Source organism: Notolabrus celidotus, chromosome 22, assembly GCF_009762535.1.
Source record: "Notolabrus celidotus isolate fNotCel1 chromosome 22, fNotCel1.pri, whole genome shotgun sequence".
In the NCBI taxonomy this organism is placed as follows: Eukaryota; Metazoa; Chordata; class Actinopteri; order Labriformes; family Labridae; genus Notolabrus; species Notolabrus celidotus.
The window spans coordinates 6,546,093-6,568,121 of NC_048293.1; the positions used below are offsets into that span (position 1 = coordinate 6,546,093).

General features: G+C 40.6%; 2 protein-coding genes and 1 long non-coding RNA gene across 6 annotated transcripts in view; 1 reads left to right on the plus strand and 2 right to left on the minus strand.

The window, feature by feature from the left end:
• On the minus strand, nt 1-6,197 carry acvr1l (activin A receptor, type 1 like). Its single transcript, XM_034674536.1, has 10 exons — nt 6,033-6,197; nt 5,261-5,344; nt 4,071-4,322; nt 3,780-3,991; nt 3,545-3,644; nt 2,759-2,905; nt 2,329-2,604; nt 1,925-2,122; nt 1,637-1,767; nt 1-1,478 (listed from the first exon to the last, which is right to left on the minus strand). The coding sequence occupies exons 2-10, from the start codon at nt 5,331-5,333 to the stop codon at nt 1,347-1,349; spliced, it is 1,521 nt and encodes a 506-aa protein (XP_034530427.1). The 5' UTR covers nt 5,334-5,344; nt 6,033-6,197; the 3' UTR covers nt 1-1,346.
• Nucleotides 5,917-17,362, plus strand: otomp (otolith matrix protein). Its single transcript, XM_034674537.1, has 10 exons — nt 5,917-6,013; nt 8,939-9,065; nt 9,196-9,332; nt 9,702-9,804; nt 11,254-11,439; nt 12,758-12,932; nt 13,866-13,933; nt 15,304-15,488; nt 15,820-15,991; nt 16,176-17,362. The coding sequence occupies exons 2-10, from the start codon at nt 8,975-8,977 to the stop codon at nt 16,184-16,186; spliced, it is 1,128 nt and encodes a 375-aa protein (XP_034530428.1). The 5' UTR covers nt 5,917-6,013; nt 8,939-8,974; the 3' UTR covers nt 16,187-17,362.
• Nucleotides 9,460-22,029, minus strand: part of LOC117805928 — a 130,779-nt gene continuing 118,209 nt past the window's right edge. For 3 of the 4 annotated variants that reach the window (XR_004629563.1, XR_004629561.1, XR_004629562.1), the window contains 4 exons: nt 11,513-11,572; nt 11,218-11,433; nt 10,957-11,039; nt 9,460-9,817 (listed from right to left, as the gene is read on the minus strand). This is a non-coding gene — a long non-coding RNA (uncharacterized LOC117805928). The remainder of the gene's footprint in view (nt 9,818-10,956; nt 11,040-11,217; nt 11,434-11,512; nt 11,573-22,029) is intronic. The other variant, XR_004629564.1, reaches the window with a different exon arrangement.

Here is a 22,029-nt window from a genome sequence, read left to right on the forward strand (position 1 = left end):
TCAAGAAAGAGTGCAGTTAATGTTTTAATACATATAAAAAAAGACAGAGCAACATTGTTTCCAAAACAAAGCCAGCATCTGTGAACAAATTCTTTTCAAACTGCACACCTAGGCAACTTTGTTGAAAAATGAATCTTGAATAAAAAGACTGCAGATGAATTTGTTTACGTTGTTTTAAGCAACTTGTACACTGTGGCATGATGGGAGATGAGGAGTAAATGGAGTCCCAACTTCAGCTTCAGAGAACTTAAAAACATCCGCTCTGTCGCAAACAAACCGCTCTCAACTCCTCTCTGCCCGCACAGAGAGAAGACTTCTTTCACATGAGCCACAGTGAGAGTATGGAGTGTGGCAGGCAGAGAGGATCAGTTCATTTCATATTCTTATTATAAGATACAGACTAACTCTTATTGGCAGGTACTTGCTTTGCATTTTATCCGTTTGTTCCTACAAGCTCAGCAGGAACAGCTTTCCTACTGTTTCACATCAAATCATTTCCTGCTAGCGCCAATAATGACAACATGGGAACAGAGTCCAGTAGAGTAAATGCTTATATATGTTTACAGTCAGTTTCACAAACTCTCCCACTTCAGTCTCTCACATCCTCAGTAGTGTGGTAGCATTGGATTTAATACATAAATAGCAATATTTAGAAAGTTTAAAAACAGCTTTGATTCTATTGGCTCTTTTCCTTCTGTAAGTGTATTTGTGATTTCCTGTGTGTGTGTGTGTGTGTGAGAGTGTGAGTGAGTGTGTGTGTGTGTGTGTGTGTGTGTGTGTGTGTGTGTGTGTGTGTGTGTGTGTGTGTGTGTGTGTGTGTGTGTGTGTGTGTGTGTGTGTGTTGAGTTGGCATGTTCAGATAAAGCTAAATGATGAAAACATTTCTGATTGTCTCTGACCAGAATGTCACAAACACAGACTGGAGATCAGTAACTGAATTGTAATAGACTATGTAGTGTTTGGAGTGTGTTCAAGTGTGTGAGAGCAGTCATAAATGGGCGTTAAAGCGTTGGGATGGGGTACTACAATATGCCATCCGTGTGGTTCACACTCAGTAACAGTCTACAGTTCAGGTCGGGGCGAGCACATTGGTGTGTGTCCTGTAGCTAAGGCTGGCGTTTTCAGACAGAGCACAACCAAACGTCTGCGTGGATTCAAAGTCACGAGAGAGGGATGTCGGTGGAAGGCAACCACAGAAAAAAAGAGAGAGCAAAGAGAAGGATGAGGCTGGATGACATTTGAACAACTCTTTCCTCTGTGGGTCCTCTCTGTTGCTTTCTGTCTTTTGAAAAAAAATAACTCTTTTCTTAGCTGATCTCAGACTTCAGCAGCTGCTTCCTCTCCTCTCACGACTCCTTGCCTTTCTCCAGAGAGCTGTGGATCTTGTCCAGGGTTTTCTTAATGCGCAGAGCTGTTAGCCTGGCAGATGGGTTCTGGTACCAGCACTCCTTCATGAGTTTCACCAGAGCGGAGAGAGTCTGCCAGAGACCAGGGAGATAACACCGTAAGTAAGAGGAAACTGTCAGCTTTGAGATTTTAAGATGAATGAAGGATATGACGGCTACGAGCTGAGAATGGCTTTCTGTATTCAGGCTTACTTCTATTGAATACAGGGAAGTGTAAGACAAATACTCACAGGATCTGAGAACCAACGATTGGGAATGAAAGGCCTCTGCTGCTCCACACACACAACCTTCCTCATGTCCTCAAAGCTTGGATCGTTTGGCACCTGATCGTAGAACGGAGGCTTGTACTCCTCGACAATTCCTGCAGTCACAGCAGGACACGATATCAGCACAAATAAGTGGACATAGAGGATGACCTGGTGGTAAAGGAGGTCTCCCTCCTGACATAACAGCCAAACATCGAGCTGTTTGCTTTCTATGTCACAGTCCTAAAAATGCACACGAAGCACGATGCCTACCATTGCTGTAAGTGCGCCGTGCTATCTCCCACAGCACCAGCCCAAAGGCCCAGATGTCCACACGCTTGTAGGCATCAAAGCAGTCTGTCTGAATGGTCTCATCCAGCACTTCTGGTGCCATGTATCGCTTGGTGCCAACCTTTGGATTGTTGCCCACGTCAAGCAGGTTGTCTGCCTGGGAGTGGGTCACAGCCAGCCCTGGAACATGCAGATACATAGAATATTTTAGCAGGACTTTCAAAAGTGATAACTGAACCTTCTGGCCCAATTCACTAAAGAAGGGGAAAATTGAAAAGAGAAGTTCCAGGTGCCCACATTACAACTTATCAGACCAAAGAAAGCCTCAAGTCTAACAGATTCTAAGAAGAAAAGGATGACAGTAAAACACTGGATGACTGACTGACCCAGGTCTGCAATGCAGCAGCGCAGCTCCTTTGTGACCAGGATGTTTTTGCTCTTCAGGTCCCGGTGTGCGATGGCCGGTTTCCCCTCTGTGCCAAAGATCTCTGTGTGCAGATGCACCAGGCCGCACGCTATCGATGCGGCCATCGCCAAGCCCTCTGACGTCTCCACGGCAACTCGCTGCAGGTAGTCATAGAGAGAACCATTCTCGTGGTAATGTGTGATGAGCCACAGCTGGGTGCTAGAGTTGCGAGATGTCATGTCAGATGCCATGAAACCTGGAGAGACGAGGGACGGGACAACGTGACCAATGAGAACAAATGTCAATACCGCAGTTATATTCTTGGTATCACAGCCGCCACGCAGGAGATGTATTTCTAAAAATGAGTCTTTCTCAACCCGCTCTGAAAGATGTAACAATTTGTGACTCACCTAGTATGTTTTCGTGTCTGAGCAGCACTGTGTTATAGATCTCTGTCTCTCTAAACCACGACTTCTCGTCTCTGGAGGAAAATATTTTTACTGCAACGTTCTCCCCCTGCCACTGGCCTCTCCACACCTCCCCGTACCTCCCCTTACCTGGAGGAGAGAGATGAAAAGAGGAGAAAATCAGAGACACATTTCACAGGAAGACAGAAGACAGGGGGCTGTTTTCAAACCATAATCACTGTCCACACTTTGACATTTTAAAAACTGCTATCCTCAATCTTTCACAGCTACAATCTAGAGTCTGATTTTTATCTGCCACAGATCAGATGTCAGAACATTAACAGCAAAAAGCTGCACGGAGCAACATTTTTCCAGTTCCAAACTGAGAAATAAAACTGTATTGTATGGTATGTAACTGGATCCGAAAGCATCTGACCAAATACTTTCATTCAACAAGATTAAACAAGATCAGCAACACAAAGACACGACTTGTGTTTTAACAGTCACTCAAAGGAGGTCCAAACTAACATGACTTCCTGTTCCTGTTGCCCTCACATTACATCTGTGACACCCCTGTGCACAGATCTGGATCATCATTTGATTACATCTCACTAACATCGCTCCCACAGCACCTGTAGAGTTTGATTGAATTACTTCCTTGTTATGTAATCTTGCACAAATACTTTGCAGAATGTTGCACGATGTGTCTGTGAGGCTTTTATGAGATTATTCAGAGACCTGAGTCCACTCTACACATGGTGCGTGTGAACTGTGGTGTGTGGTACGTACCTACACACTCCATTAGGCTGATCTGTCTGGCCACAGTTCTCTGGACAAGGAAAGGAAGACCTGAACCACTGCCTGATGTGCATGAGTGGTCCAACAGGTCCTAGAGACAGAGACAGAGATCAGATGAGCCATAATGTTTAGATAAGGAATATGAAACATCACTTGAAGCTGTCAGGCTACTAGGATTCAGCATCTACAAGTATCAGACTAGGACTTTATTTCATTTCTTTCTTACTGCTAAAGTGCTGTCTCCCACGTTAGAGGTGATAAGGCCGTCTATGGCTCCCTGCTCCGTGTCAAACTCCTGCAGCCTCTGCAGATGCCCGTGGTGGAGCCTCCTGCAGGCCAAAACTGACACGACAGACAGCAGACCCAGAACCACCACTGGACCCAGCACGAAGAGAGCCAAGGTCTCCACACGATACCGCACTGGCTCTCCCTCTGGGGCTGTGAGCAGAGAGTAAAAATCAGAACACTGCACAAAATGGAAAAAAATAAAAATAAATCTGTATATCAATGTACCCACCTGTTGGAAGAAGAGACATCAGTATGCTCCTGCTGGTGTTGCCGTTGCACATGTCCTGGGAGCAGCAGTAGATGGCTTGGTGGAAAGATGGAGCAGTGGAGCAATGCAAACGGATTTTCTCCACTCCCTCCAGGCAGCCACGCTCGAACTCCACCCCACCGCTGCCCACTTTGACGGAAGAGAAGCAGCGGGAGCCATGGCACTGGGTGTCCTGGCATTTAGGGGTATCACACAGGCACACTAAATGTCCATCTGTGGGAGAGAGGATAGATGTTCAACATACACTCGAGCTGTTTCACACCTCATAGAATCACAGAAACATTGTTGAGTTTTTAAAGCAGCGCGCCAGCAGAAAGAATCCATCTCACCAGCTTTTCACCCAGTTTTGAAAATCTGGTCTGGTCAGCATTTGGCAGATGTAGCCAGAGGAGTGGGACTGTATATTCTCTTGTAGCTTTATGTACATTGGAGATGAAATCAAACTCAAGACAGAAAAATGTCCTAACCTGGTCAGACAGAGCTCTGCAGGGGGCTTGTTTTATCTGTTACATTTTGGGCTTTTGTATATTATATTATTGTGTGCATCACAAATGTATAAAAATATGGATCTTAATGTTTTGAGTCGACCAAACAAGCTCTAACCATAGCATTAACAAGGTGGAATAAACTGGTACACATTTAAAATAATTTGTGGCTGCTGGTTTTATAAAAGCAACATACATATAAAGTTCAGAACAAGACACTTTAGATCAAGAAGAAACCTTTGACCAACACCATGACACTCACTTTCACTTTACTAAAGTGCTGCATGCTGCAGATGAATGAAATAAGGGCTCAGCAAATAGTAATACTTGTTTGATAGAATGAAGAACGTCAGTAAAACAAAGATGACATTGAAGACAGAATCAGATATACTCTACTAAGTATTCCCGATGTATGTAAACACAATCATGGACTATTATTTTTCCCAGTATCCGGTATAGTATAACCGAGATAAAACATGCAACTTCAATAGTTACTCTATAGTCTATAAATCTGTGCCTTAGAGACACGTAAAGGCTACCCGTTTCCTTCAAGGTTTCACTGAATATGAACCACTGTCATCCATAGATGTTTCTCGTGTTTACTTACACTGCTGATCAGTCTGAAAACTGCAAATCATAAGGTGGAAAGAAAGTAAAACACTGTACCTGAGCCCTCAGCTGATGTCTGCAGAGTCTGCAGCAAGAGCAGCAGAAGGACGGGGACACTGCAGCTCTCCATGTCTCAGTGCACTGACAGAGGGAACCAAGATCAAATGAGCACAGGCTGCTACAACAGCAATATGCACCCTATGTATGTTTTATGATCACCACTGTTAAGAATTCATACAGATTAAAAGAAACAAAGAGTTCTGTTTATTGATGTCAAAGCTTTTACTTGATACACATCCTTGATCAACTGCAGACACTTCAAAGTCAACCATCTGGACTGAAATTGATCTATTAGTTCAACATTAAACAGTCCCTACTTTATAGTCACATAAACATATGATCATCTTCATTGATTTTAACAATATAATCAACAATATATTAATTGATGTAAAAACTAGAGCCCTTCTTTTTGCAGGTTGACATTAGAAGCAGGATGGGCAATAACTAATAATACAAATACCGCTAGCAAGCTAACGCTTTACATTTCAATGTCACAGCCTCGTTAAAAAGAACATATGCGGCTAAAAAAGGCATTCAGCAGCCTGTTCTTTACCTCAGACTGTAGGCCTGTTTGTTTGCAGTAGCTGCTAACAGGCCATTAACAGGCGATTTTATTGGCCGTCCACAGGCGCCTCAGAGGCGCCAGGCAGACAGACGGCTGCCCGATGCTCCTGATAGCCTCCAAGCTAAGCTAGCCGTACAGCACAAAGCTCAGCCTGGTGTCTGAGCGAAGACTCTCAAAACAAAGCGGTAAATACAATTCACCTACCGAGCACACTCCAAGTAGAGCCCCTAACTCATCCTGCGGTGTTCGTATGTTCCTGCTTAAGGTTTAAATAATCGTAAAAAACGTGACTGGCGATGGAAGAAGCTGAAAGCAGGACCACAGCCCAGCCCACCCACTGACTCATGACGTCATCAAAACATTATCATCGAGGTGCATTGTGGGGCGGAGGAGTCCTCCAACAGGTTGTAAGACCATTCATTCATTCATCCATCTATTATAATAATAATTCAAATTTTTCTTGCAAGTTGCTTGAACAAAGCAAAAAGTTCTGACTTGATGACTTTATCATTACATTAACTCAATGAATGTGAATTTATTGATTCACTTCTTATTTGTACAGAATAATAACTTTTGTTTATAAAGCACCTTTAAAAACAAATGTTTACAAAGTGCTTTGACAAACAAAGAATGATTCAAATAACATAGCAAACATTTCGAACGACAGGGAGGAGGAACTTTAACAATGCAAAACAAAATGTAACACAAGAGGTTAAAAGGAATACACATCAATTAAACAGAATGAAGTGGTAGGAAATAGACCAGTAAATCGTTGTTGAGAGGTTTTTCAAGGATAAATAAATAAATGAAATAAATACATAAATAAAAATGGATAAGTAATAAAAGCATTAAAAGGGCAATAAAATAGGTTTTCAGAATAAGAGGAGGACATCACATCGGGAAGATTAGAAAAAGTGTTCAGGATAAATTAGGAACATTAAAATAATAAGTGAAAAAAATAATAATAAATGAAAACAATATAAATCAAATACAATTTAAAACAATTAATTATTTGGATACAAAATAAAATCAATAATAAAATAGAAGTACAAGCAGTTAGAATGATAAACACCTTACCTGAGTGTTTTGATTTTTTTCAAGTGTTATTCCATTCTTTGTTCACACGTTTTGCATGTTTATTTATCAAACTGTGAATGAAGAATGTAGGTTGGTAAATTTGTAAAAAGTAAGTAAAAGTGTCTGTACCACTGTGTGAACAAACAATTATATGTACAAGTTCTGCTTTTGGAATCATATCTAAAAACCAGTATAAGAGTGTTAACAGAAAAAAAAAACACCTTATTGGAAAATTCTGACACAGTACAAATTTATTGCATTTTATATACTGATGCATTAAGAGGTAGCATAATTTTAACGTTGTTGGTTGTCAGATACCTGTAGGGCAACTTAAAGCTCCTGTGAGACATTTTAGGCTGGTTATGAAACAGACTGAAATTAATACATATCTCCCTCTGTTCTACTAAAGCAAACAAGACTGTTGGGAATAAGATTGATTATGTTTATACAGTTACTATTAATGCCTGAAACCTCTGCTGTGGGGTAGGCAGACAAATTGCACAACAACATGTTGCTGAGACATCTTTTGTTGGCATCACCCATGGAAAAGATTCTTATTAAATTATATGTTTGTCAATTAAAATACACCAGAATGAGTTTGTTTTTGTTTGTTTGTTCAGAAAACAGTACTTCCACATGAGCAGGACAAGATATGCAAAGGCATAAGCCATACTGATTTTTCCACAGTGGGCACAAAAATGAACAAAAACAAAAAGTTCCCCATCTACAATATATATATATTTGTTTTATTTTTTCAATAGACAGATTATTTGTTATATCTCAATATCCTGAGTAACTATCCACCAAAGCATATATGTATTAAATTATGTATAATAATAATGCAAAAAATCATCAAGATGTGCAACTTTTGCATAAAAAAATCACGCTGCTCAATACATGTGTGACATTTAATACACCATATTAGGTTGGTGTGCATTGTGCTGTTCAGTGTTTGTTAATGTAATATGTTAGATTTTTATTATTTGTGCAAAAAGGTATTTCTTATCTTAACCGTCCACAAATGCATTCAGATTTAGATAAATATAGGACATATATACGTGTTAGTGTCTAACAATTTTGCAAACTTTTGTATGAAAATATTTTTACACTGTTGTAAATAGGATCACAATCAGTCGAAGATACCTTCGATAGTGGGACGTTTCTCATGTCATGATCATCTCTCAGTAGTCTATGAAAATAATGATGATTAAATTACACAGTTGTATTCTCTGGAAAAATATCCTGCATAAAAGGTAAATATGTTCCAATATTTTTGGAGCTCTACCTCATTAAAACCAACTCTTCAGCTCACTGCAGAAGTGACTTCCCTGTACTGCAACTATTAGAAAATATTGGGGGATGAATTCATTTTAGTTGTAGCTTTGAACAAACTGACTGTTGATCTTTGTTGACTCAGCTGGCTCAGCTGCGCTGGTAAGAAAAATCTCAGTAAGTGAATGTGTGTGTGCAGAGAGAGAAAAGACAGAATTGTATCAAGTAGCTGATATGATTTCCTCCACTGGCTCCCGTGGGCGAGGACAATAGTCAGTGCTGTTTGTTCTTGCTTACCTGGGGCTTTCGTCTCCAGTGAGTTGGAGCAGAACTCAGCCGGTATCTGTTCTCCTCAAACACGGCTCCAGCACAGAGACACATTGTCCGCTGCTTTTTTAATTAAAGACCCAGGGTCGACACTCTGAGCCAGGTGACCTGAACTGCCCCCAGCCTGCGTGTGTCTCCCTCTATCCTCTCCACCGGGGATCAGTCTCAGTGGATAATTGGAGGAAGAAATGCTATACTGCTATCATGAGATGGAGGAAGGATTATCTACTGAGGACTGTGACTGAAGAGGCGGGGAAGGAGGAATAATGTGATGTTTTCTTCTTTTACATCCAGCCTATCTGTTTCATTCTCCCACCTTTTACCCTTTCTCCCCCTCTTCCTCTGTCTCAGGACCAGGTTATAAGAAAGGAAGGGTTACACGGTGACCTTTCCCCCCCCGTAAATCTACCTGTGCTTCATCTCTGTTGCATTAGAGAGACTTTCCTCAGTGGGTTTTTACCAGAGCTGACATGGAGCGTCTAGAGAGAAGACTGCCTGCTGCTTTTCTCCTCCTTCTGCATCTTCTGTCTGTCAGCTGTGTCTCCCATCATAAAACTACAGGTACTTACAAAAACAGACATTTCAGAATGTTTTGTAAAGTGTTTGAATGAATGCATGTTTTAGTTGTTTTCAAAGGTAAGGTTTGAGGTATTGCCCTAATAATCCTAATACGTTTTTCTCTTTTGTTCAGTCTCCTGGTGCGTGCTGTCTGATGCTGAAGAGCAGAAGTGTTTGGATTTGGCCGGGAACGCCACAGCTCGGAATATAAGAGGAACTCTGAAATGTGTGCGGGGCATGAACACCAGAGAGTGTATGGACAAAATCAAGGTGTGTAAAAATATAAGGGTGGAAAGGCGTCGTGCCTAGTGACTGTTTTCAACTTTGTTACTCAAATGAAAAAAGTGAGAGGTTCTGGTTGTGTGTAGTAGTTGACAGTCACACAATCCTCTGCAGCTCTCTTGAGTTTTTTTTATTTGCATGATCTTTCATATTTTCCTACATTTATGTCAACATTTTAATCATCTGTACAACTCAGACATATCTGTTAACAAGGCCTTTAGGAAAACATTTCACTTGCAATATTTTCAAAAGCATGGTTTAAATGAGGAAGGCCTCATCTCCCATATGTGGTGCAAGTATACTGTAGACAAGCATTTTCAATGAAGTCAGAGCAAATGTGTTTTTTTGTCCTGTCAGAATGGGACAGCAGATGCATGCACCATGTCCGGAGATGACATCTATGCTGCTGGCTTCTGCCATGGCCTGGAGCTGTCTGCAGGGGAGTCCTACAATGGAGCGGGTAAGTTTGAGCCCTGCAGCAGGTAAAAACAAAGAGCAAGAGGGGTTGAAGCTACAGCAGCTTGAACACAGGAGAGGAAAAGCAAGGCAAGATTGTTGTAGCACATTTCAGAAACCAGGCTATTCAGAGTGCTTCATACAAGACATGAAAAGACTGACAATCAAGGTCAGATGAAACACTGAATAAAGACATTTGAAAATCACAAAGCATTTAGAAGTAATTAAAGAAAGCCATTAGAAAGAAAGGCAGAGAAAAAATAGAAGAAGGTCAAATTATAAAATACAAGCATAAAAGTTAGGTTAAGTGTAGGTGTGAAAACAATTTGTCAATATATTGATTTAATAAAAGGCAGCTTTAAACAGGAGAGTCTTCAACCTGAGAGTTTAAGCGGACCTAATACTTTCTAGGAGTTGGTTCCAGATATTTGGAGCAAAAAAAATGAACCCTTCGCCTCCATCTTTGGATCTGACTTAGACCAGAGACCTGTTCCAGACGACCTTAGCGGTCTTGATGATTCATACTGTGTGAAAAGATCACTAATGCACTTGATCCCAAAATAATTCAGTGCTTTATAAACCAGAGGTAGTGTTTTAAAATCAATTCTCTGACAGGTGGGGAGCTGGTGTAAAGACCTCAGGACTGGACAGTGATGTGATCCACGTTCCCGGTCTTAAAGAGGACTCTAAATCAGCTGCAGTCATCTGATTGATCTTTGGGGAGACCTATAATCACACTGTTAAATTAATCAGCTTTACATGGATGCATGTAATACATGTTTGGATATATTTAGGTGTCTGTATTTTGCTGTATTTCTGTATTAGTAGTGTATCTTGGTTTTATCATGCTGCTTGTTTTGCTGGCTAAACTTGGGATAAGAGCTAAAAATGATTAACAGATTTTGGATATCAGGTCTGGGATGTCAGTATGGTATGACATCTTCCCTGCACAGGTAAAATCTAAGCTTGTTCGTTTAGTTCAGACCTCCATGAAGGTCACTGAAAACCCCTCTAAGTCAATACCTGAGCCGCCTGTTCTCAGGAAAGCTCAGAGAGTGTTTTCTGACCCGTCTCATGTCCTCCTCTCTGAGTACGAGCTCAAAACAGTCGATACAGAATCTCAAAATACAAGCTTTAATAACTTGTTCATACCCACCTCGATCAAAATTGTACATGTTTCTTGAGGCTGTGCGATAACGTCATGATGTTCTTGTCTTCTTATCTTATTTCAAGGTCAATCTGGAGAGATAAGTTAATGAAGTAAAGATCAATATTGATTTGACAGAGATGATGTGATATTGATTCAATGGTTAGAGTCTCTTAGGTGCTCAGACTCTACAAGGAGATAGGGTGATCGAAGGGAGTCAGCCCTGAGTGGCAGCAAATTCAATCCCCTGTGGAGTCCAGACACTGGCACCTGATCTTTCTCGTCTTTCTCCACCTCTCCCTACAGATGGAATCAGCTACTACGTGGTGGCCATGGCGCGCCGCTCCTCCTCGGATTTGTCCCTGCTGGAGATGCATGAACGCAGCACCTGTCACCCCGGCATGCGCACCACGGTTGGGTGGACCGTTCCCATTGGCTACCTTGTCAACACCTCCCAGATCAGCGTAGGGGAGCAGTGCAACTTCCCTAAAGGTGAGACAGAGCGGGACGGGAGGGATCAATGTGTTTAGAATGTGTGCGTGCGGGTTCAGTGTGTGGGAGCTACCTGAGAGGTTCAGAGGAGGGATGCAGTGATGTGGAATGAGGAGTGAAGGGATGGAGGAGACTGCAGGTAAGAAGAGGAGAGGAGGTTAGAGAACAGTGACTGTGTGTCTTTCAGGGTGAGACTGATAGGAATGTGCATGAGAGTGTGTGTGTGTGCGTGTGTGTGTGTGCGTGTGCGTGTGCGTGTGTGTGTGTGTGTGTGTGTGTGTGTGTGTGTGTGTGTGTGTGTGTGTGTGTGTGTGTGTGTACTGGAGAGCAAAAGGACACATTGGAAGATTATAATTTTGTAGAAGAAGGAGAAATAAGCAAGACTGATGAGTATTTTTAAAGGATAAGGCTGTGGTATTTATCCTCTTCATAAAAACATAAAAATAAATGATTCACTTTAAAACATCATCTTTGGATCACAACTCCAATATATCATCATTTAATTTGCTGACAACAAGAAAATGTAGAAATGTAGCATAATGTTTAATTGCTTTTAAAAATGCTGCTAAGTCTTTTCAAGTGATATTCTGTTGTAATTTGTGAGTTATAATCTTTTAATCTAATTGATATAAAATAAATACTGTATATGTGTGAATATATTCAAATCGCACATCGGTGAATACAAAAAAATTCATATTAACACAGACAGATGTCCAAAGAAAGTCCTCCATAAGACAGCAAGCAGGATGAGAGTTCGTATTATAGATATGCCAATTAACAAAACATGGGAGAATGTATAGTGAACAAGGGTGAGCAAAACACTGATGTGAAGCAAAGGGGTCAGAAAACCAGGTAATGAATAACAACACTATAAAATAGAGGAAAGTAAACCATGAATATCCCATTCAGGATACAAGTAAGCTATATTTTCTGACAAAAAAGGCCCTTTTTAGTGAAACCAATCAAAGTTTTAATTTCCAATCAATCTGATTTTTTTTCATTTTGCCATCAATTAATTATATCCGGTGGCAATGACAGCAAAACGTGCTAAAATGGCTGTTACAATTTCTAAAAGCTGAAGTGTTTCTGTTCAAACTATTACTTTCTTTTTAATTTTCATTTTTGTTTTCAATCAAAATGTTTTGAGTCAAGGGTTGACCTTTTCCTTTTTGACACTTTTCTTTAATAGACCTGATTTCATTAATTACATTTCAAGAGGTTGGTTAAAACTGGCTGTATGTGAACCAAAGGACAAGAAAAAAAAAAGATCCTCCTTCAGTGTTTTCTATCAATCTAATTGATTCTGTCTTTTTACCAGCCGTGGGGAATTTATTTGGCTACAGCTGTGTGCCGGGTGTGAAGGACCCCCAGCATGACCCCAGGGGCAACAACCCCAAAAACCTGTGCGAGGCATGCATAGGAGATGAGAACGATCGACACATCTGTGCCAACAACCTCAAGGAGAGGCATTATGGGGAGGCTGGGGCGCTGAGGTACTGAATCTAGAGGTGGAGCTACAACCTCTGCGTCTGAGTTACCTTGACTTTAGATCTATTTCAGGCAACTGTCTCTATAATGAAAAATAAGGGATTGGAGCTGTGTGAGATATACCATCCAAAAGTGTGACATCACCTGCCACAAAAAGTGATTCATGACAGTCAGAGAGCTTACTCTGTATTTTTTAAGGATCCAAGCTTTTGGGTTTAAAAAGTCCTCTTTTAAATATTAATTTTGAAGGGTTTGCAAAGGACAACTTGAAGGGCAAATAGAGAGAATCGGTTAAAGAAATTAGACGCTTGATACGAAACATTTTGACGATTTAAACTGGATCAGGGTCCTGTATAGTGTGCTTTGGCAAAGCTATTCTAAACTTCATAACAGATGAGATATAAAAGTTAGCACTTGGAGCAAGATAACTGTAAATCAGATTATCCTACCACAGGCTGAAAACCCTCAGTTCAAACACACCACTGAGTAGTGAAGTAAAATGGGCTCACAAAATATGTAGAGCCCAAATGCAAGCACCTTTCTGGAACATTAAATAAATTAAAAATCGAAGGGTGTTCTGGGGTAAACATGGCTGATACAGTGTTCACCTTAAAAAATCCATTGTTGTATTTAAGAAGAAAAAATCAGTATAACAAGTGATTCAGAACTTTTTAATGGTAGTTCATATTACTGTGTTAAATGGCCTTTTCTGTAGCAGTAGGTGTACTTGAGGTGTGAATAAAAGAGCTATAGCAGCTGCTATTAATTCTTAAGGGCAACAAAAGGCAGCAGAGGGAGTTTACTTACAGTCTTCAGGGTCATGCTGTTGTAAACATTTATTGCCAAGTGTGCTGATTTCCATTTTATTTATGTTTTGATTTATCTGAACTTTTTAAACAACTGTGTCATTTTTAATGTGTTTTATGTTTTTCTTTCAGGTGTGTGGCAGAGAACCTTGGCGATGTGGCTTTCATCAAACACACAACGCTGTTTGACAATATGGACGGTTAGTGTTATAGTGCATTTATGAGACTGGTTATAAATGATTTTATGATTTACATGAGTTATGATGAGGTAACTTCAGGTCAACAGATAGTGCTAGTCCCTGTCTCGACACAGGATGTCAGTGTTTCATTACATTTCTAAGAACAGGAGTATGTTACAGTAGGTTAATTCAAGAGCACTGAGAACAGAATACTACTAAATGTTTTATGGTAGATGAATGTTTACTTTCAGGAGATGAATACAGAAAAAGTAACAGAGAGATTCAAATTAGATAAAAAGAGAACAAAAGAGAGAAAGCCAGATAAACAAATAAGATGTAGACAGGAAGAGAGGGACAGTGCTTTGGATGTTTTTGTCCAGTAAAAAAAATGCCCTAATTCTCTGTTTGCTGCATCTGCTCCCTGCTTTGGGCTACATCCTAAATTAATGGTGATCATTATCACAGTCACGCTACACAGACTCTGCTGGTTCAGCCGAGCAGGAACAGTTTGACGCTGGCTCCACAAACACTGTGGCTGCCTAACGAAGCATGCTTTGTCATATGGTTCAGAAATGTCCAGAGTCAGGCCAATTAACAGAGGTCAAGAAAACACAGAAGGTCTGTGCTGTCGTCTAGGGAGGGAGGATGTAGCTTCAAGGTGGCTTTTCTTTTTCCTCTGATTATCTGTCGGTCCGAAAAGCATTTTGTTTGCTTTTGGAATTCTTTAGAGGACAACCAGGTCCCTCGAAATTAAAAATATGATATAACATGATGTAAAAATTCAGATTCAGCTCTACTGCAGTCAGAAAAATTTGTCAAATGCAGCATGGATTGCTAACATTAGCCACAATAAGCTCTACAACACGATTTGTGAAGTCTAACCTCACTGAGATATTGTTACTACACCTGACAATCTTTCCAGTTATGTTTTAACAACTTATCTTTGTATTCAATTTGATGTAAGCCAAAGGAGGATCCTCATTTTCTTTCTGACTGTGGATATCGTTTACCAAATCGCTTAACTAGCTAGTAAGCTAGTTTTTTGCTTTGAGTCAGCAATTTTGTATCTAATTCTGTCACTTTAACAACAAAAATCCTCAAAGAAAGTCTTAAATATCCACTTTGCTACATCAACGTAATGCTAAAATGCCTAAACATGCTAAAAACACTGGAAATGCTAGAGTTAACATGCCTTTCAGCTACAGCTACTTTTTCTGGCCTATGATTCAATATTCTGGGATTGGGTTTTAGCAAGTCATCAATTAATTAACAGTTCTTTGTGAATAATGAACTGTTTGTACTTTGTAAAGTTCAACACTGTGGTTTTAAACTCTAATACTTGTTAATCTGGGATTAAAAACCTAGCACACTTTTACCTTTCCCCTGCACAGGTAAGAACCAAGAGTCCTGGGCCCTGGATCTGGAGCTGGAGGACCTGAAGCTACTGTGTCCTGATGGAACCGAGGCAGGGCTGGACGACTATGAGCGATGTCACCTGGCAGCTGTCCCTGCTAACGCTGTGGTGGTCCGCATGGAGGACAAGTGCCGCGTCTGGAAGTTCCTGGAGCGTTTACAGGTGGGTGTGGGCAGAAAATTCATCAACTGTGTTTTTGTGTGAGTGTTTTTCTCTGACTGAGTGTTTTTGTGTGTCTCATATCTCGGTGGAGTCTGTGTTATCGATCAGCACGTCTCAGAACGCAGGTTTCTGCTAAACTGCCATCCTTCTTCCTTACAGTGTGTTTGAGTGTGTGTGGGAGATGCCAGGATGACTGATACCTCCTGTGCTGATCCCTTGGCCACACACACACACAAACACATACACACAAACTTAAAGAAACACACACTCCAACGCACATCCATGCATGCCATCATGCATTCAGTCCTGTCACACTTTCTCTCTCCTGCAGAATGTGTTTGGCAACGCCACCGAGGGCTTCAGCCTGTTCAGCTCAGCCGCCTATGGCGAATCCGATCTGCTTTTTAGCGATGCCACCCACCACCTGCAGAGGGTTCTGGGTAGCTACACCTCTTGGCTGGGCCCCACTTACACCACAAAGCTGCAAGCCTTCGAGTGTGAGGGTAAGAGGGAGGGTGTGTGTTTGCTTGTGTGAAAGTGTGTTTATGTGGCCGTTCTGATGAAGAGCAGGTGGATAAGTGGCTGGAGGAGTGTGTTTCTTCTCCTTCCTCCTTCTGTGAGTGTGTGTGAGTGTGTTTGTGTCTACCCACTGCAGCTGTTCTCATTACTGCGCTTTACCTCCAACAGGCTTCTGCTGATGGAACAGGAGGAAGACATCCAGCGCCTCAACTTCCACCCAATCCCTCCATCTCTGTCCTCCCGTTCCGCCTTCTCCTCCCTGCCATCTGTGTCCCTCTGCAGCTCCGTCTTACCATCTTTCATCCTTTTTTTGCTTTGCTTTTTGTGGGTTTTTTTTGGCCCACATTATCCCAGCCGTTCTCTATTATTACATCCTCTTTCCTAAGACTCAGATCTTTCTTTAGAGTATGCTAGCTGGCAGGGTAGGACATCGCTAAGAGGGGTGAACTGGCAGAGAGCAACTACAGAAAATGTCCCTGAAAGTGAGCTTAGGTTTGTAAAGGACACTTTAGTTAAAGAAAGGGTAGGGGACAAAAAGAATAGAAGTAAAATAGAAAAGAGGCGCAGGTTGATGGGTGTTGTAGTTCTTATGTTATTCACAGTTACAGTGTGTCTCTTTTTGAAGTGTTTTAAAAAAAAAGATTTGATGAAAAATGTTGGTAGAATTCCCCCCCAAACATAAAACTTAATATATACTCAAGAAACAATTGTTCCTACCCTGTGTGTTTGTTGGTGCTCTTCTTGTTGCATTGGTCTAAGCTTCAGCACCACCCGCACCCCCACTCTCCATCCCCCCACCCACCTCCTCCCACAGGGTCCGTCTCTGGCACTGAACAACTGGGTGCTATTAACTTTGAGCTTAGAAGTCTCAGTTACTGTATGTGTGTTTGTGTGTGAGTATACACTTTTTCCCACAGCCATTACTGCTGTAATTGGCAGTCGGGCATGTTATACTGTTTGTGTGTAAGTGAGAGAAAGGGTGTGTGTATGTTTATAAACGTTTCTGTGCCTATGTGGTAGTGTGTTGGGAGTGTTACTGCTTTCCCATGGCTTGTATAGCTTACACCACTTTGGATCACTGCTTTCTCACGGCTGGTATGTTGAATCAGTCTGTGCCAGCTCAGTATATTGTTACACTATAGAGTCAGGAGAAACTGGACTAGAGCTGGGGTTGCCTCAGATGACCTCATTGTGACTCTAGACTAACCACAACAGAATCAACAAAACCTTTAACAACAAACTCTTAAAATGCTTTGCCTGTCTTCCTTTGAAATGTATAGGAATATACTCTTGCTTCGTTTTTCTATATTTTATCACTTTTACTTAACTATTGCAACTAATAGTGAAATGTTAACAATGATGGGAAATATATATATATATATATATATATAACAGGAACTCTAAATTATTCAACTCAGAGTGTATCAATGAGTATGGATCAGAAATGCTGTCATAAAGAAGAGTTGTATCTAATAATTGTGCTATGAAGAAGTCATAGTTGTCAAAATTCCCATATTCTTCCCCATAATGTGTAAGTAACTGTAATTAAAATTATGTTATGATGCCCATTTGTCCTTTCAGATGGCCATTCCAATTCCTAGACTTGAGTATTGGTCCATGCCTAGTCTTTGATATTAGTTGGATTAATAAAAATACATAATATTTTAAGAAAATCACCAGATGTTGAAATGTAGCTCACTTGAAATAACATTTTACTGTCTGCTCTCACCACATGGTAGTTCTGTATTGTCACATGCTAATTTGCCTCAAAATGCCACATTTTTGAGGGCTAATTGGCCAGGGTGTTGGTGCATTGATTGGCATTCTTGCCAAAAATCAATACCCCAATTTAAGCTGAAAATTAATATTGGTATTGAAACAACTCTAATTATTTAAGAATCACAAAAATGAGTCTCCAGTTAAGGGCCTGTGTCCACTTACACCATTTTTTGCACTGGAAGCAAATGCAACTTCAATTTCACAAAGCTTTTCTCAGGCGCTAACTGTTGCGAGGTCACAGAAATTGTCTCTGGGCACTTCTGCTTCTCTTAGTTGTGACCATCATGACTAATTTTAAATAATCTGTATGCTTCATATTTGCTTTCATTTGGTGGAATGTTACAAAGAAAACACAAACCCAATTGATAGAAATCCTTAGCAGAAATCCTTAGCATCAGCTCCAGACCTGAAAATTGTACCCAACTTGATTTTGATTGGTCGGTGAGGGAGTTGATGTTGTGCCTTAAAATACTGAGTGCTAAAAACGCTGTTAGTGGACACAGGCCCTAAAAGCCTTACTTGACCTACACATCATATACTGTAATTTGTATGATAGACTGTAATTCTGAGCTTTAGTTTAGTCTCCTCTTTTATTATATTTCCCACTTTCTGCACCACAGAGCACAGTAATAAACTTATAAAACGGATAAAGTTCTCCTTGTCAAAATGTGTTTTTTGACCTCATCACACAGGAAAAAATCCAGTACGTTAGAGCTAGAACAGATACAAACACAGGAATGTATTTACAGTAATTTGCAAAGGTTTTTGCAAGTCTAATTTTCTTGCTTTTTGAAATCTAATAGTCACATTTGATCCCCTGTACTCGACTATATGCACAATGTCTCGGCTGTTGTTGGAAAAAAAACCTCCCCGAGCATTCAAAATGAAAGAAGCCACAATTCTTGAAATATTTTACACCTCATTTGTGAAGGATAAAGGCGTATCTGTAGTTCTAATCCATCTCTGGTTTGTACCATCGGTGTTGTTTGTTTCCTCTGTTGTCAGAAAGTCTTCAGAGGTCTGATGTAAATACTTCTGCTGAATGTGTAGCGCTGCACAACTTCTTTTTTTTCAACCAATTAAATGAATGATGATAAAGAAAATAATCCTCTCTAGTCCTTTGCAGCTGACTTCTAATTATCCCGAAACTGCTCTACAATATCTGTGCGGAAATGAATTATGCTCGATATCATCTCTCTTCCTCCATCTCCCACTCCCTCCACTCGCTCTGACTGTTTTTTCCCCTCTCATGCTCACATTTACTCAGAAAAAGGTTGTTTTCTCGTTCTCAGTGTGTTTGGGAAAGGAAGGAGGGAGTGAGGGGAGTAATTAGGACGCAGAGAAGTAAAAAAAAAAAGAAAAGGGGTTTCACACAGACAAAGACCGTCATACAGAGAGGTGTTCACTCAGGTGGAGAGAAGCACCTCCCAGGTAGGCAGGTGAACCAAGGACACACAGTCATAGGTGGTCCCCGCTTGGAGACAGACCTCTACTCAGAGTAGACCAAAAAACAGCCCCCGCTGGCACTGTTTCACCTGATTAACAACATTAATCCTTTACAGAAGCTCTGTGTCTGTGATGGAGGAGGAGCACTTAGCAGCCAGCAGATACTGTAGATTAAACTGCATTGCAGCAGAGCGCTGTGATCACTCTCAATCCTCAGCTCTCCTGCTGCACATTTTACTGTAATGCACAAACAACCAGCCAGCAAGGCCTCAGTACAGCCCAGATCTCAACCTTGAGCGGTGGGTGTGAAAGACATTAAAGTGTTTCAGTGCTATGGTGGAGAAATGAATTTAACAGAACGAAAATGAAGAAAATGAACTAAGTCATTTAAAGCTCCTGTGAGGAGTTTCTAGCTTGTTATGAAACAGACTGAATTGAATATTGATGCCTTTAAATAAGCTACAAAAACAAAAAGAGGCCTCCATTGACAACATAGATTTTCTATACAATGCTTGTAACCTTTGCTGCTTCTGTGTTGGTTTAAGCTTATGCGTTAAAGAACACTTCTGAAAGAGCCTTTGTTGCCTTTTATAATGGCAAAGATTAAAGAGTGATACATTTGACCAAGAAGATAGCAGGATGATGTTTTTTTTATCAGAAAACACTACTTACTTATGTCTAGATGTACTGAATCACCAAAGCAGAATTATGAGTAGGGATTTACATTTTAAGTATTTTCCATGATCGATTTTTGGAAATGTTAACGATCAATTATCGATTAATTGATTCAAAAAACATCATTATTCTTACGTCAAAAACAATGCTAAATACGTTGTTTTCCCCCTAAATTGTATTTTCTACAGCAACAAAATGCATATAACTGACTGTATTGAATACAGGTACATGTTTGACATGCAGAATATCAATGATCAGGCTCATAAAATATTCTCTGCGGACATAATCTTATAAAGTGAAGGCTGAGACTACTAACAGAAATGTACTTCAGACTCCCAGTGTCCAGTTTTCTGTCTACTCGTTCTTATTGAGAAAAATAGACACGTGTATTCAGTCAGGTGTCAGCCGGGAGCGCAACCAGGTCAGAATCAGTCCAGCTGCAGAAAAGCTCAGACGGCTCTGATGTTCCTGCTCTGCAAACATAGCGTACCTGAATTTCCCAGCAGTCTGTTGCCTTCATATCCAAAGGTGGGGAAATGTCCTGTTTAAAGTTGTCAACCTTCGTGTCCGTGTCGTTGTTGGCAGCAGTTTTGTATTGATCCTCTTTAAAAAAGCGCACATGGAGACTTGACGCACAGCTGCCAGCTGAGCGTCTCTGCTGTGCGCAACACCTTTAACAGCTGATTCCCATCGAAACATGCTTTAAACTTAAAACACCTCCCTGATAGCTGAGTGTAATATGAGACCACATGATGTTTGTTCCACGTGACGGAAAATTGATAACAAAAATGCGTGTTTTGAGTAATAACTTAACAATCAATTAATCAATAATCGATTAATTGTGGTCATCCCTAATTATGAGGAATCTTTTTGTCCACAGGGGGTGCAAAAATCAAGGCAAACAGAAAGGTCCCCAAAGGAGCTTTAATGTCTTTTTAGTTTCAGTCATACAAACACAAGAAAAAAGAAGTAAAAAAGATAAAACATAAATAGATATCAAGACAGTATATATGAAACTCGTGTAAAAATTTAAATAGAAATACAAAGTAAATTGAGCAAACACAAAAATACACATAAATAGGAATGAATACAGGAAAATAATAAGTGTGTGAAGACATGTTGGAACTTAAATGTTGCTGTGAGGGACTCGAAGTTTGTGTTGAGCTTGGCTAGCTGAAGATGCACATCTTATAGCTTATAGCTTTGCTGATCATGTTTCGTATGTGCCATGGTGTTTAAAACTAAAAACAGGGACTTTAAAGAAGCATTGTAGAAAAATAACCCTTTAAGTATTAATCATATTGTCAAAATTCTAAGTTAAGTTATGAGTAATTATGTACGCTAGTAACTTGTAGTTCAACTCTGTATTATCATTTTAAAATAGTCAACTTTTTTTTACAAGTATCCTACATTGATTTATATTACTATAATGTATTTAAATACCTACTCATATATTTATTTATTAATTAAGCCTCACAGTCATTCGCCTTTGTAAATTTTGTAAAGACCTTCATTCGATTAAGGAGCACTTTGGTTCATTTTGCTTCTTAACCGTGCACCTGAATGATTTCTAACTTTAACTCCAAGCGTCTGAGAACTTTTATCCAAAAGTTGTGATTCCCCGAAATACCTGTAAGAGTGTGCGTCTCGAGGCTGCCTTTTCCACGGCCTGAACGTGCGTGAGAACGTGCGCGTGTCTGTGGGTGTCTGAATCTCGTGCTGGCACGGGTGACGGCACGGACGGGAGACAATTTGACCGGAGGTTGTGAGGCGAGAGACGAAGAGAAGCGAGAGATGACAGTGATGGAGGGAGAGAAGGGGGAAGAGAGACAGGTAATCCATCAGAGGCGTTAGTGTCATTATTCAATTACCACCCATCCTTAACACTCGTGATAACCCCAATACACACAGACACACACACACACAACATGTACACGCACGCATGCGCGCGCAGTGGGAAGTTGCATTGAAGTGGTGGATCCTCTTACACAAGGTGGGTCTGTGCTGAGTGGGAGGTGAGTTGAGCCGGGACACGGGGCTTGGCACTGCTTCTTTATATGCTTTTAGTGCAGCAGACCCTTAAATCTTCACTCCTTCCTTCCTCATTTCCTTTCCTCCCCCC

Coding starts and splice junctions, on each gene's coding strand:
- acvr1l (XM_034674536.1), bottom strand. CDS start 5,333: ATGGAGAGCTGCAGTGTCCCCGTCCTTCTGCTGCTCTTGCTGCAGACT. Junction 3,992..4,070: donor GATGTCTCTTCTTCCAACAG/GTGGGTACATTG, acceptor CTCTGCTCACAG/CCCCAGAGGGAGAGCCAGTG. Junction 2,605..2,758: donor CAGACACGAAAACATACTAG/GTGAGTCACAAA, acceptor TCGTCTCTCCAG/GTTTCATGGCATCTGACATG.
- otomp (XM_034674537.1), top strand. CDS start 8,975: ATGGAGCGTCTAGAGAGAAGACTGCCTGCTGCTTTTCTCCTCCTTCTG. Junction 9,066..9,195: donor CTCCCATCATAAAACTACAG/GTACTTACAAAA, acceptor TCTTTTGTTCAG/TCTCCTGGTGCGTGCTGTCT. Junction 9,333..9,701: donor AGTGTATGGACAAAATCAAG/GTGTGTAAAAAT, acceptor TTGTCCTGTCAG/AATGGGACAGCAGATGCATG.